The sequence below is a fragment of the Diadema setosum genome, chromosome 4 (genome assembly GCF_964275005.1).
Source record: "Diadema setosum chromosome 4, eeDiaSeto1, whole genome shotgun sequence".
NCBI lineage: Eukaryota > Metazoa > Echinodermata > Echinoidea > Diadematoida > Diadematidae > Diadema > Diadema setosum.
In genome coordinates this window covers 19,840,628-19,856,065 of record NC_092688.1, presented here as the reverse complement: position 1 = coordinate 19,856,065, position 15,438 = coordinate 19,840,628, and the positions used below count along the sequence as shown (strand labels likewise).

The 15,438-nt window shown below is 38.2% G+C and overlaps 1 protein-coding gene and 1 non-coding gene across 2 annotated transcripts in view; both read left to right on the top strand.

Moving 5' to 3' along the window:
- LOC140227683 (myb-binding protein 1A-like protein) overlaps positions 1 to 15,438 on the top strand; it is a 46,857-nt gene that overhangs the window by 12,858 nt on the left and 18,561 nt on the right. Inside the window, exons 8-18 of the mRNA XM_072308097.1 lie at positions 454 to 565; positions 1,179 to 1,357; positions 2,101 to 2,244; positions 2,824 to 2,897; positions 4,232 to 4,286; positions 5,158 to 5,280; positions 5,648 to 5,765; positions 6,177 to 6,277; positions 8,083 to 8,133; positions 8,455 to 8,616; positions 9,219 to 9,285. Of these exons, the coding sequence (XP_072164198.1) occupies positions 454 to 565; positions 1,179 to 1,357; positions 2,101 to 2,244; positions 2,824 to 2,897; positions 4,232 to 4,286; positions 5,158 to 5,280; positions 5,648 to 5,765; positions 6,177 to 6,277; positions 8,083 to 8,133; positions 8,455 to 8,616; positions 9,219 to 9,285 (1,186 nt within the window). The remainder of the gene's footprint in view (positions 1 to 453; positions 566 to 1,178; positions 1,358 to 2,100; positions 2,245 to 2,823; positions 2,898 to 4,231; positions 4,287 to 5,157; positions 5,281 to 5,647; positions 5,766 to 6,176; positions 6,278 to 8,082; positions 8,134 to 8,454; positions 8,617 to 9,218; positions 9,286 to 15,438) is intronic.
- On the top strand, positions 15,196 to 15,268 carry Trnas-gga (transfer RNA serine (anticodon GGA)). The gene has a single exon. It is a non-coding gene; the product is annotated as a tRNA-Ser (tRNA).

Sequence of the window (15,438 nt, the reverse complement as noted above, 5' to 3'; positions counted from 1 at the left end):
TCCAATTGAACCTAGTTCTAGGAAAGTGAACATTCAGCACATTTGTGGCAAACCTGTCATTTTAATATTTTGCCAATTGTGTGAAACTGTCATCACACATTGTCAAGACATTGTACTATAGACCTATTAGGAGAACCATGTATTATGGCGGAGGCATACACCAGTCGCCATAGCGACATTTCTATTTTTTTCATGAGACAGACTACATCATATGTATGTACTCTTGCTTTGTTTTACATCCTGTGGTTCTTAATCTTACACTATGGTGCTAGTTTTGGAGAGTTGCACATCTTCTAAGGCAGTGCATGATTTGATGCAAAATGTATGTTGCTCTACAATCATCTTCGGCTATTTTAAGAAGCTCACAAAGAATCTGTATTTTGTTGAGAGAAAAAAAAGCCAGATTCTGGATCATGTAAAGTCTGTTAATTAAGTTTTCTTGTTTGCTTGTAGAAATCAACAGCAGTGAGTCACCCCAGCATCCACCCAGTATGTGATATGCTGCTCACTCAAGTCTTCCAAGATCCCAGCAGGGTTTCCCAGTTCTGGAAGGTGGTGGTAGATGGTAAGTCAACCAGGAATATGTCACCAAGCCAGCAAAGAAATTACATTTTGGACTCATCATTATTCAAAACAAGTTGATATAAATGACCATAATCACATTCCTATAAAGTTTTGTCTGTTTGTGTGTTGTGTTAAGTGACTGGATAGTGACATGTGTCAAAGTAGGGTGTGTAATCCCTTAAACTACATGACTAACTAATTTTTATTTCACACATACCTAAAAAAAAAAAACAACAACAAAAAAAAACCCAGAAAAGAACAGTTGGAAAAAGAAAAAGTGTGGAATAACTCATTTGGTTTTGTGAAAGCCGTATTTCAGCTCTCCTCACTTTGGCAGGAGGACATCAAGTTTTTGAAATGAGGGCCAAATTTTCAGCTGTTGTATCAATAAATATAAGCATCCAATATAGAGCAACCATAAAAGCTGGTGGAGCAAGCTATGTAGAATGAAATGGAAGGTGTTTGGAATTATTGATGTATTGTGGAATGCCTTTAATGTGCAAGCCTTTGCACATGTAATAAAGATTTGTGTTTAGCTGTCATGACATGACTGATGTATGAAGCCTGTCCATTTCAAATGCTAACATTCTCACATTGTGTACTCTCCTGTTCAGATGGGTTGTGCACAGCCAAGCACGAGTCGAAGTTCCTGGCATTTACTCTCCTCGAGCGTGCCTTACCGAGATGCGAGACCAAACAGCTGAGGGCACTTTTCAGTGAGAAACTTGTGCGAAGTATGATCAACAATCTCGCCAACAAGCAGGCAATCCTTCATTCGGCTGCTGTCAAACTAGTAAGCATTAGAAACATTGATTCTAACAAAAATAGCTGAAAAATCATCTGTCTCTTTGGAAATTTCACTATTGACATTTAGCTGGAAATGCACATATTCCGTGTACAATCCCTTTCCTCCAAAGTTGACTTCATTTGAACTTAGTGTTGACGAGCATATTTTCTCATATCTAATGATAGATACCTTTCAAACCAAGAGCTGTAAGAATTCTCAAACTTGACTTATCATTCAATATGCACTGGGAAGGGCATTGTCTCATAGCTGCATTTCATGCCCAGAGTACACACACACACACGCACACACACAAACAATACGAAAAAAACAAAAATGGCAAAGCTTTGATTCAATCATATAATCCAATTGTGTCTTGCAGGGATTAAATATCTTCTTCTTTATTCATCAGAAAATAATTGTAGTGAAAATTGATTTGCCCTTCACCCTGTTATCATTGTAAGTGTGAGTTTTGTCTTTGTTTTGGGGTTATTTTGTATGTTGTTGTTGTTTTTTTTTTTAAGTGATGTACCATGCAGCAAGCTGTAATGTTTTGTTTCATTTGTGTTCTAAATAATCCCAATACTTCCCAGTTTGGGGTATTGATTCAATCCATGATTTATCAGAACAAAGTGTTGATGATTTTCTCCCAAGTCCTCCCAGTTATCATAGCCTGTTGGGGCTGATTAGTCCACATGGAATTGAAATCAAAGAAATTTTTGTCAGCATTGTCTACATTTCTCTCCCCCTAGAGCGAGAATTTGGCCCTGGAAGTGAAGGGCATCCAGGACTCCCATGTCCAGTTTGGTGTGGTCAAATGCCTGCTGTCCAGCCCAGGACACATCAAGTTTGATGACATTACCAAGTCCAAGACTGTGCATTCCATTGTGAGCAATGTGAGTAGTGCTTCATGACCTTAGACAGGCAGTGGGGTGCAGGCCGATTACTGCTACTTGTTTGCAGTATTTAGTTCTGTTGTTTTTGTTTTTTTGCCAAAAGTATGGCAGGTTTCACAGAAAATACTGTTTTTCCACCAAAATCAGCCATCGGAATACTATAATGCTGCTTACAAGATTGGTATCCCTGAGTGATTGATGGAATTTTTGTGCAAGCTTGGAAGTACAGGCGTCAAGTTGGTTGTCCAGCTGCCCCCGAGACAATTCATGCCTTATAAGTGCACATGACCCTTTTATGTTATTTCTTCTGAGGTCATCTGCAGTCTCATTTGAGATTTATGTCTTTGTTCCAAGAAAGTAGCTTCATCATCAGCATTGTTATCAGAGATTTTTTTCCGAGTCTAGATACCTCTTATATTGTGAATGCTCTTACCACCCATGTAATTTTTCAAAAGTTGGTTGTGTTGAAATCTCAAGTTCTTGCATGAGCTAATTAATGGCAGTGTCTTACATGTGCGGACATATTCATTAACTGAGGAGTATTTTTCTAATGACTGATTTTTTTTTCCCCCCATACAGTTCAATTTGGGTGCCTTGAAGCTGTTCCTGAAGTGGCTGAAGAAGTTATTCTACAGTGGCACAGCAAGCATCAGGTTTGTTCTGTACACATTAGCAACAACAGTAACAGCAACTGCAACAAATGCCAAGACTCTTTAATTTGTTTTATTTAAAGTGCAAATGACTTTCAGACTTAACAAGTTTACCATTTGTCTGTCTGTGGTAACCCCATAATAATACAATTTTGCCTCATTTAAAGACACTTTTATATGTTTGACAGTCATGTTTTTTGCTTGTACCGGGGGGAGTAAAGCTGCACTGCCGGTGATGAAATCAGCAATACTTTAGCAGTGTGGACTCAAGCAGCATTTTCCATAACATGTAAAGATCATAACTGTGTTCCCCACCAACGGCCCGGACTACAGTATTCAGTCTGTTGTCAGGGTATTTCAATATTGGGGATAGAGTAACTCCATTACTCTTTAAAACCCAGCGGATTTTGATGCCCCAAGTCTTGCTGGATCCTGTCAGAGTAAACAGTACACTGTAGATAAGTCATATGGAGGAGTGACCGTGTGATATGTGTCCTTTAGGTACGTGCTCTAAGTTCAAATGATCTGCTGCCATTGCTCTTAGTTCATTGTCAATTGTGGGTCCACTTGTGTCCATCTTTTATTCGGGGGGGGGGGGGGGGCATTTCATGAAGAGTTTCGTCAGATAATTTTTTTCAGACAAACTGTTATAAGCAATCAAATTCCTTGCACCTGATTGGCTGAGAGCAAATTTGTCCAACCAATTTGTCCAAAAATCTTTCATAAAATGCCCCCCTGAACTGCACTGATGGATTTGAAACAAAACCTGGCAGGTATTGTAGAGACTTATCAAGCGATCTTTCATAAAAATCTGAAATCGGGCAACTGCTGATGATGACAGTCTCACATATTTTTCAATTTCCAAGAGAGTAAGAACCTCACTATGTGGACATGTTATTGATGTTATTTGTAAGGCGTATAGTTATATTGGTTTATTACTTAGTTATGTTGTATTATGTATTGTAATTTGTATTCAGTTGTGTATTCAGTGTACAGTTCAGCCAGCGATCAAGTTCCCCCTAGATCGCGATCACGGGCGATCAGTGATCGCATACGCGATCATTGATTTTATGCAATTCGGCATACAATCAATTGATTGCGACATATCGCGTATGCGATCACTGATCGCCCGTGATCGCGATCTAGGGGGGAACTTGATCGCTGGCTGAATTGTATATCATGTTATTGAAGCATCACATTATGTTTGTGTTTGAAAAATGTTGAAATAAATCAATTAACAAACCAGTGGTCATTGTGGCAGTGCCGTAGAGATGAACTTTTCATATTCATGTGTCCACTCTCCATGTTTCTGCTTTGTCTCCATCTTCTAACATCAGTCACAGGATGCAGGAGCCCAACCTAAATGACGACAGGGCTTGGGTTTGCATGCAGGTGAGTTAAAATTTCGAAACGGCTTCAGAGATTGATCGCAGGTCAGACCAAAGGTCTGCTCCGGGCTGGTATGTCAATGACCGGTCTGGCGTTCCCACTGCGGACATCAAACAATCTGGTCAGCAACTGCAGCAGGTGTCAAGATATTGTGTGGCATTCTGCTATGAATGAGAGATGACAGAATTATTTTATCTACCTACATTGAGGCAGATGTTTGTGAAAGTCATGAACAACAGTGACATACAAAGTTACAGTAATAGAGGGCTTGTGATGAGGGAGGCCTTGCAAACTCTAGGAAGATACAATCAACCTGCCATTCATGGATCTGGCAAAAGTCAAAGACTTATTCACATGAAAAGTTCATGTAAAGGGTCGATCATAATGAAGTCGATGTATGACATGCACATGAAGTTGATAAAGTTGTCCAGCAGTCGTGACTTACATGAGGTTGAATGAATGAGTGAGTTCAAGATACCACTACTTTTGAGGAGTTTTTTCCTTCAGTCTTTTTCCCCACATGAGCTGCAGAGTTGTAACTAAGTAAAGTGAAGTGTCATTTTTAGATTTATGGCTTGCTTGAAATGTCATTCACGTTTGCATGCTTTTATGCTTAAATCAGTGATGTGTTCATGTCTCAAGAACAGTGCAATTTGTCGAGGATGATTTAGGTTAGGAGCTGATTTGCATGAATTGCCAGGTGATAACAAAATTATTTGTTTGGTGCTTCACTAGGGACTTGTAGACTTTTTTTTAAAATTGTGATATTTGTTTAGATGAGGTGGTATTTTTATTTCCACCATAATTATGAGAGTGCTCTGTGTAATTACACTGATCATGCCTGTTATCTGGTATATTCCTATGTCTGAGGCAGATCCTGACTCTCATCAGAAATCCCAGCCTCCCTCGAGAGGACTCCTGGCTGCTGGATGCCAGCCGCTTTCTCTTCCTCCACGCCTTCTTCAATGTGGACCACCCTGAACCAGCTATCCCAGAGGTACAGATTCTTTTGCTTAATTTTTACCAGAAGATAACCACTTCAGTAGTCTGTTATAAATTCATGCAATTTTTTGTTTTGTGTTGCTGTCAATTCCTAACTTAGAAATGATGATACAAATGAGAGACCAGTATTGCTTGTAGGATAAGTGCCAGATGACTCACCAATGTTAAAATGTGCTTTAACATTGTATTATAAATGTCTAAGCTTTATCAGTTTGCCTTTTGCTTCCTCTGAGTCTATGCAGAGTACTTTTTATGATAACTCCTGTGTATAAATTGACCACAAAATGGTCTCCATTTAGACATTAAGAACAGGGGCAGATTTCAATCCAAGCCTGTCATCAAACTCCCCTCTCTTCCCCCAGTGTTCTCAGGTCCTGGACCAGCCCATCAGTGAGGAGCTGAGGAAGTCGATAGCAAACCAGTTTTATGGCGCCCTGGGTGTCCTCAGCACGCTGTCTCCCAGAGCGCAAACTGACACAGGTACACAGGCAAATTACTTGTGACACTGTACACTGCACTTCCGTTATAATGAACATGGTTATAACGTAATTCCAGTTACAACAAAGTAAAAATTTAGCCCGCAACATTACTTGTATGTTTTTTCATTGTTTATTTGTTCGGTTATAACCAAATTTCGATATATAACGAAAGAAAACTGCCAGTCCCGAGGACTTTCGAGGACTTTGTTGTAACGGAAGTCCACTGTAGTATAGTGGATAAGACTCTTGACTTTCATTTTGAGGTCTCAAATTTGAACCCAGTCAAAAGCTTAGTCCTTAGACAAGATGTTTTCAGTTGAATTAGGCCTGATTTGATGTTACAAGAGAGTAAATTCAGAGAAGACGATTTGTAGAATGGCCTGACTTTCAAACATCTACACCTCTTTTGCAGAAACCTCGGGGGAGACTCGCTCGGCTAGTCCTGATTCGAGACACATGGGAACAACCAAGGAAGGGGAGCTGTGGGTCTCACTTCTCGGGCATTATGCCCAGGTACTGAAATATTTTCGTCTGGTGCTTTTGAGCAAAAAGTGTGTTGTGACTTATGCTGCCTTTGGTGACTAGCTGCAACTAGTGGCAAACTGCTGCTCATGACAGTGATTCGTAGTAGAATGCATTGTTTTCAATGACTATGCAGTAAAATTATATTTTTTTACTATCAGTCATAATCACTTCAAAACAGTCTTTTTGTCGTGATATTGTAAACTTCATGGTAGTGGTAATTTGATTACTTTCACAGGACATATGTGAACAATAGCAAGTATACTTCATCAAAGTTATAGATGTAGTCAAAGTGAAGTCGGAGAGAAGGATTACAGATTGATCGCAGGTCAGACCAAAGGTCTGCTCCGGGCCGGTATGTCAATGACCGGTCTGGCGTTCCCACTGCGGACATCAAACATCTGTACCGCTATCTGGACAACCTGACCTTGTGGTTGTTTTTGACGACGTGCAGATACAGTTTTGTCACAAAAAGTAATATGCATCTTGGACAAATCAAACATCAGTGTGTATAAACTCAACAATTTACATCATGTGGGAAGTGAGTGTGTATAGAATTTAAGGTATGGAATAATATACTGGAATTACTAGAAAATTGTCATCAGGAGTAATATTGTGTCGGGGTTATGGGCAAATAAAAAAAAAATAAGGTAAATTCAAATACATGATCCCTTGGAATGTATATTGAAACCACACATTAGTGGAAATTTGCTTGGTCAAAGATAATATAAAGTTTTGGTACCTCAAAAGTTTCCCTGAATTTCCTTGTCTTAGTTTGTGCTTCAGGTTACAGTACCTTTCATATAACTAACACTGTGAGACTTACTCGCCCCAAAGTGCTCTCATGTCTTAGTAATCATGCAATAATGGTTTCGTACCAGAGCCGCCGCCGTATGGCGGTGAGGTAGTACACGTATTGTACAAAACCATTATTGCATGACAACTGCGACCAGTAGCGTGCAGCCCCATACGCATTCGTGTAGCTAACTGTGACCAGCAGCCCCGTACGCATAGCTAAATGGGGCTTCGCATTTTAGCATTCAGCATCATGACAGATTTAGTATCGCGGGTAAACATCAACTTAAAATCCAAAAATTTCTTCAATTTGAAGACTTACCAGTTAAGTTGAAGTATTGAAAACAGGCTTCGAGCAACATTTGGTTTTGCCAGTAGTCCCTTTCTGTTCGAATTGATGACTGAATGTGACTCAGTCGAGAGGACCTTGGGAGAGCTACACTAAATTGATGGCCAGCGCGTGCGCACACAAACATCTTATCCGTTCATGGATTTGAAAGTTGTGCGCATGTGATGTGTGCCAATGCACTGGCCGTTGTATTCAGTGTATGTAGCTCTCCCAAGGTCCTCTCGACCGAGTCAAATTCAGTCATCAATTCGAACAGAAAGGGACTATTGGCAGAACCAAATGTTGCCCGAAGCCTGTTTTCAATACTTCGACTTAATTGGTAAGTCTTCAAATTGAAGAAATTTTTGGATTTGAAGTTGATATTTACCAGCGATACTAAATCTTTCATGATCCTGAATACTACAATGCGAAGCCCCATTACGCTATGCGCATGGGGCTGCTGGTCGCAGTTAATTGCATGATTACTAAGACATGAGAGCACTTTGGGGCGAGTAAGTCTCACAGTGTTAGTTATATGAAAGGTACTTTAACCTAAAACACAAACTAAGACAAGGAAATTCAGGGAAAATTTTGAGGTACCAAAACTTTATATTATCTTTAACTAATTGCAATTGGTGCTTTATGTTGACATTTCTGTGCTTTTATTTTCCAGGATTTGCTGTCGAGTTCCAGTGTAACTTGCTGTGTGCAGTTCCCAGAGAAGGTGAGATAGACCACTGTGAAAGAAAGAAAAGGAAAAATTCCTGAGGTCCTTTTGACTGTTGACATGTGATCATTTCCTATGATTGTTCAAATTCATGACATTTTGGGTACATTTTTTACTTAAACTCTTGTTACTGTAGCTGTTGGAAAGTTAGAGGTTTTTTTTTTTCTTGGGGGGGGGGGCGGGCGGGTTACATTAAATTGATATGTTCAATGTGAATGCAGGTTGTACAATATTTGTAGATATTAACATTAAGAATACTTCATATAAAATGATGTGATTTTATCCAGTCTCTTGCTGTTTTTCAACCCACTGAATCAGGCAAAAGATGCTTGGGCTTCCATGATGAAATCGGTGAAGGCAATACAGCAGAAATCCACAAAGTCTGGTGCCTTGTCATCTGGTCTGGCATTCCAACTTCTTTTCTTGCACGTGGGACTGCAGATGTTCTCAGAACCAAAACAGTCGGCTGATATTCTTCAAGTAAGCATTACTTATGATAAATACAAGATGTTGCCACATGAGAAATCTCATTTGTGATGAAAAGGAAGATATTATCTGAAAGCTCTTAAAAGTGGTCATGTTACATGTTCTTGGAAAATCATGCTTGTCTGTTGTGGCTGTAGCACTGACTTATCTGACGATGTTGTGTATATTGTGCATGCATCTTTTAATTCTCTTAATTTATTTGAAATTGATGAATTTACAGTAGTTATCAGATTTGTTTTTTTGGTTTTTTGCAAGCCTGGGTGATATTTTATGCAAAACAATCAGCTTCCATGTTGCTTTACCTCTGTTTTCATCAAATGCATTGATGGGAATGCTGATAGTTAAGTACTATAGGTAATGATCGTAACTTTTATCTGTATAGACATGAGATGTCAAGATGACAACTTGTTCAATACAACTAAAAAATTTCAAGAAGGCCGTTTCCTTTTCAGTGAAGGGATTCAATTATTATTTTCCCGTAGACATTGCTTGTATGTTGTAATTTACACCCTATGGTGATAATCCACACACAAAGGCAGCAAGATACCATCTTTAAAATGTATAAATTCCCTGCTCACTGGGCGTTTCTTTTACAGGATCTGCAGACTTGCTACGAACGAGCGCAGCAGAGACGGCGATCAGTGAAGAAGGCTAAGGAGGAAGGTAAGAATGTAAACAATGCTGTAAAATACAGAAACATTCACAGCATGAAACTTTTCGTGAATTACTACTGGCATTCAGTGCATTATGTTGGAGAGAACTTTTGTGTTCATTTTGTTTTCGCAAATCTCGGCTCCTTGTGAAATTTGCAAAAGTTTCATGCATGCGAAAATTTCTAAATAAACTGGAAGTATTGGAAGGATATTATTACCATTGTGTGTTTGTCGGGTTAGAGGGTATGTCAGTGGAACTTGGAGAATTTTACACATGTGTCTAAGCCATGTCGGCCTATTTCTCTCAGGTTGTAGCATTCTTTTTATGAAGCTGTCATCGCAAAGTGACCTGCTAGATGTTTCTCACTAGCAGAGGTCATATGACTAATAATCAACAATTATTTTTATTTTTTATTTACTTTTGTAGTACTTAGTAATGCCAGAAGGTAGTGTACAATTATGTGCAGGAACCATGTAGAAAACATATTTGGGCAATTCCACGGTAAATGGGTAGTTTTATGCGCTCAAGACATGGAGCAATTTCATTTGAAAATATTTGTTTGAATCATCTTTTTTTCTTTATTTCTTGAATACATGTGGTAAGGTGAAATAAAATATTCAACCTCGTTGAGTCCTGTTGTTATTTTTTTGTGATGTGCTGGTTTGTTTGTTTTTATTTAGTATTGTTGATAATGTGCAAATTTGAAATAAAAATTGACATAAATTGCAACTTGTATAAAATAAATTTTCTTAGAAGACACACATCCTGGGTGGATTATAATTCAAAATTTATCACCAACGCACCGAGAAATCATTTTCTTGTTCGCCCTGAACGATTACAAGAGTTTTGAGAGAGTGGAAAGCAAGCTGGACCGAAAAGATCGGCGTTCTGTCCTACTTCAGTTACGTACGTTCGGCCTCAATTTCGTTTGGTTTCCAGGCGTCAGAGTGCAGTTATTTTGTGTTAAATACACTTTGCTGACGACAGTTTCAAGTTAGGTTTCACTAATTCAACAGAAAATTAAATCAAATATTTAATATCCGTATTCAAAGTTACCAAATTCAATTTTCTGTCCACGCCGCGAACGTACGTAACTGCTAGTTGAGACACTCCAGTGTCGTTCGATTTAACACAGAAACGCGGACACTACCCTGAAGTTAGACATCTGCCTTCGGTTTCGCGCCACAAGCATAGCTGTCTTTTCAGAACATTTAGTTATCTTGCTTCAGCTTCCTTTTCTAATTCTGTCCAGTATGTTACGTGCGTTCAGTGGGTACGCTCCGCTTGGTGGGACGCACGAACGGTGGACAGAATCGCCAATCGGTCTTCGTTACGTGTGTTCTGAACGCGCGTAACTCAGACAGATTGTTCCCATGTCTTGTTTATACCTCGTTGTTTCGCGCCGTTCTGTCCGAGGTTGCGTATCGTTCGCATGAAATTTCCCGTGTTATGTCTGCAATTGCGTATGTGCAACCCATCGACTGCTCAGATCTGAATATGACGGAGGTGATTACGACTCTCGCTGACAAAAGGTAAATTTTGCATTCTAGAGTAGAATCTTCCGTAGTTTTAGGATTAATGGCCCTGCTGGCATTATTAGAAATTCTTTTGAGATTCTCTGTATGCTAGCTTTCACTACTCGTTTTCGAGTTTACACGGACGATAACTGAACCTAGTCCCACATGTGTTATTTTTTGTCAGTAAATTCTTCGTTGCTTCCAGCTTCAAATAATCTTTCTTTTCATCTTTTCGTAATATTTTTTTCTTCAAAATAAAACCAAACTGACAGTGACAGAATAGCAATGAACGAAAGCTAAGCCAAGAGTGGTACTTTAAATGGCTGAATACAAGTTTAACTCCCACTGTCCATCGTGAGCTGACGCACTGTATAATACGAGTGTAAATTTACTGTAACAGAATCTAACTGTAACGTTTTACTTTTAATATAGAATTTAGAAAGCCAGGCTAGCGCTACGCTAGTGACACGAGTCCCAAGTGTAACCACACAATAACGTTAGTGTATGTAGACACCCATGATCAAACAAGTTAGAAAAGAAAATTTATTAGGTTTACATCAGGATTTGACTTGATTATTTCTGCCTAACACAATGTAAGCAACCAAAGTGCAAACTCGACTTCCAACGTTGTTGATGTTGTCCTTCAGCCACATGAGCTCAGTCTACTCATTGCAGTTCTCTCATGATTTCCATGATGTGATTTATTTATTTAGATTCTATTTCTATGTTTTGATGTAGACTAGACAACTAGCAACTTATGTGAGAAGATGTGCTGGCCTGTTCTGCACCTTTTAGTGCAATAGTGGTGATTCAATCTGTGTCGTGAGTGACGAGAGCGTCCCTTCAATCATCATGCCGGTGCCCAGCCTGTCTGCTTTCCAGTGTTACGGTGAGTGTGTATACATATTTTTATGATTTTGCGGGAGGGCTCATTGGAGCTAAGCGACCCTGACTCAATGTACAATCTGTTCATAACACCCTGTCTTGTGTGGCCTGGACAGTTGTCTGTGCAGAGCCTCATTCCAGCTGTTGCACCATCCACCATGTTTGCTCTTTGCTGGCCTGTGTTGTGTCCTAAAAACGATCCCTGTGATGAAATCAGCCCCAAATCTTTCTGCTCTAATAAATATATGACATGACCGAAGTTCCGCAACTTCACTTCGCAGAAATTCTGCGATGCCGATGTTATGTTTATGTACAGAGCTATTTTGTATTTATTTAATGAAGATTGTAAATTTGTATTGCATACATGATTTAATGACCACTAAGCAAATTGTGTAGGAGAAATGAAATCTCTCTCTACAGTGGAAAACAGACATTACAAGTAACAGTAATACCTTTCAAAGAAGCCATGGCCTCCATATTTTTAATGCCATGCTATTATGTATTGTAAATATTTTATTTGTAGATGTCATAGAACTGGTACATAACTAGTCTTCATTTTGTTGTCTTCCATGATATTTTGGTCCATTGTCATGTAGCCACATCTGTGCTTATTTGGAGTTTTCTTCTGATACGATTATCATTTTATTTATAGAAGCTGCATGGCCCTGTTCTACAGCTTGTGGTGGAGATTTTCTGAGTGCCCAGAGCATCCCTTCATCATGCCTAGCCTGTCTGCTTTGTAGTGATAAGGTGTGAATGCATATTTTCGTTTTATTATGTAATCTTTTTTTTTTTTCTTTTGGCCAAAAAGGCTGCTACATTGGCACTCTTAAATATGTTAAGGTTGCATATATATATATATATATATATATATATATATATATATATTTTTTTTTTTTTTTAGACCATGACAAAAAAAAAGGTTCCTTTTATTTACAGGACTATTTCTTGTTCATTTCTAAAGCACATAAATTTATAGTGCATACATGAATAAATGATTGCAGAGCAATTTGTGTAGGATGTTTGTTGGAGATATTGAATTGCTTTCTACAGTGTAAAACAAACATTAATTGTTACCCCTCAAAGATAGAAGCCATGGCCTCCATTTTTATTTTATTTTTTTACACTATGGCATATTCTTTTTTATTATGAAGATTTTATCATAGATATCTTTTTGAATTTTTTTAATATTTTCATGACGTTGCAATCAATTCTCTGTATCGCCAGTGTGCAAAAAAAACTTCTGTGCATGCTGAAGAGCTCTGTCACAGATACACTGTGGGATTCTTTTGTGCCCTTGTTCACTTCTGGTTGTCTCACGCTAAGTAGAGGTCGCAGTTCCCAAATGATTCAAGAGAGTTAATCGTCTGCTTTTCCATTGCCATCCCTTTTTTTCTTGGTTAAAATTCAGCTGAAAAGAGTTAAAAGTTTCTAAATCTTACTGATTTGCGGTCACTAGAGTCGTGGTTCACTACTGCAAGGCTTCAATGTGCTGGTCACATGATGGAAAGCGAAGAAATCTTCAACAAAAAATATCTCTGGATAAAGATAAAGCATGATCTTAGTGCATGTGCAGCCAAAACCAGGTCAAGTTTGTCCCGTAGGCTATCTCATAATGCATCTAAAACACTGCTCTCCGCACGGCACCTAGGTATTGGTGATACCAAGAATTACACCTATCCTTTTTTTGAAACTTTGGCCAGGAAAGGTTGCTAGGTGGGTTGATAGATATTTTTTTTTTTTTTTTAAGAGTCTACTGTATTTGTAGTTTGTGTATTTTATTGCTTGGTTTACGGAATAACTATGCAGCAAAATATTCAACTATATTTCAATTGCAGGTGACATGTACATGCCTTTTGAACAATCTTTATCTGCGCTCAGTATATAGGAATATTCCAAACTTTCAAAAATTTTGATAAAATGAACTTCAATATGTGTATTTGTTGATTATGTATATATATATATATATATATATATATATTTTTTTTTTTTTTTTTTTTTTTTTTTTTGACAGGTAAAAGACATCCTGGATGATGACTTAATGGGGAAAAAAGAGGCATGGAGTTTTCATGTGGTCGATCAAAGACGACATCTCCGGAGAATCTACAGACAACATCCTGTGCAGAATGCCTGATCCCATTCTCTTGGAGGAGCAAAGCACCACAAGACAGCAGTTGTTATTTTTTTTCCTTCAAGTTGTAAAGTATATCAGATGGTATGACTTTAGCTTTTAACTTTTTGCAAGATCTAATACAATGTACTAAGAAACCACTTATGAAATTTTTATGAGCATACAATTCTACAAGGAATTCAAAGTTTAGCTTATGAAACATGGTCTTCAAATGGCTGAGGTATGAAGCCACAAAGTAAACCAATGTTATTGAAATAGAAGATCTGGGTTTCAACTTTTATTAGGATCACTTTGTTTAACTTTCTTTTTGGATATCTCAGCCTTTCCAAAACCGATTTTCACTTAAGTAAACTTTCAATGCCTTTAAGAGACCCTGTATGCTATTTCAAAAAGTTAAAAGCTGAGTCATCACCTAAACCAATACTTACCATCCCTTTTGTTTTAAAGCAAGATATAAACAGGGATACAACTGAATAAAAAAAGTTGTTACATTACCTGCTTTGTTTCTTACTGTGGCTGATGAACATTAAGGCGATAAAAGAATGAACAATGTCAATTTTTATTGTGTTCAGAGCCTGTATGTTGATCGAGTTTTGGAATATGATGACTGAAATTCCAGAATGGGCCCTATACACCATTTGAATACATTGTACGTATGTATCGAATGGGCAGGCACATAAAAGGGTGGTTTTTTTTTTGTGCTTGTTTTTTTTTTTTTTTGTGTGTGTGTCTAATTTACAAATCAACTCATAGGTTGTAAAGTTAAGAGTTCTCTGACAGTACCTGAACATTTTGGAAAGTGTTATTCTTTGAAAACAGTTGATGGCACATTAACTTCTTTATGTTTCTTACTGTGGCTGATTTACATTAAAGGTCCAGTTTACCTTTGGGAGCAATGATTTAAAATATGTTCAAGATATCACATTCGATGCATATGTGTCAGTCTGTTGTATCACAATATCCTACCATTTAAAATGATCGCAATAAAGCCGAAAGTATAAGGAGATATCAGTATTATTCTTGATAAAGCATGTGTTTCTAACTATGGCTGACGGACATTAAGACGATAGAAGAGTGAACAATGCAAGTTTTAATTCTTGTTTATGGAGCCTGTATGTTGATGTAGTTTCAGATGTGATAACTGAAATTCAAGTTTAGGCCCTATACACCATATAAAAATGTACACTGTATTAAATTGGCAGGCAAAGAAAAGGGTGCTTTCAAATTCATGGAATTTTTCCGTCAAGATGTTTTCACTGCTGTCAGGCAGAAGCTCGGTGGTCTAGTGGAGATGACGCCTGTCCGGAGATCAGGGGGTCGTAGGTTCAAATCCTGCTCGAGCATGTACGTCCATGATTTATTAACATTTTTTTTTTTTTTTTCTGCTGCTCGATGGTCTAGTGGAGATGACGCCTGTCCGGAGATCAGGGGGTCGTAGGTTCAAATCCTGCTCGAGTATGTACGCCCATGATTTTTTATATCATGGCTACTATAGAAACACTGATCAATTCAGTGCTTATTTACGTTGATGTAGGGCAAATTGTCAATCAGTTGCAAAGGATGCTTTGTTCTCTAATTTACAAATCACCTCATGGGTTGTAAAGTTAAGAGTTGTCGTACAGTACCTGA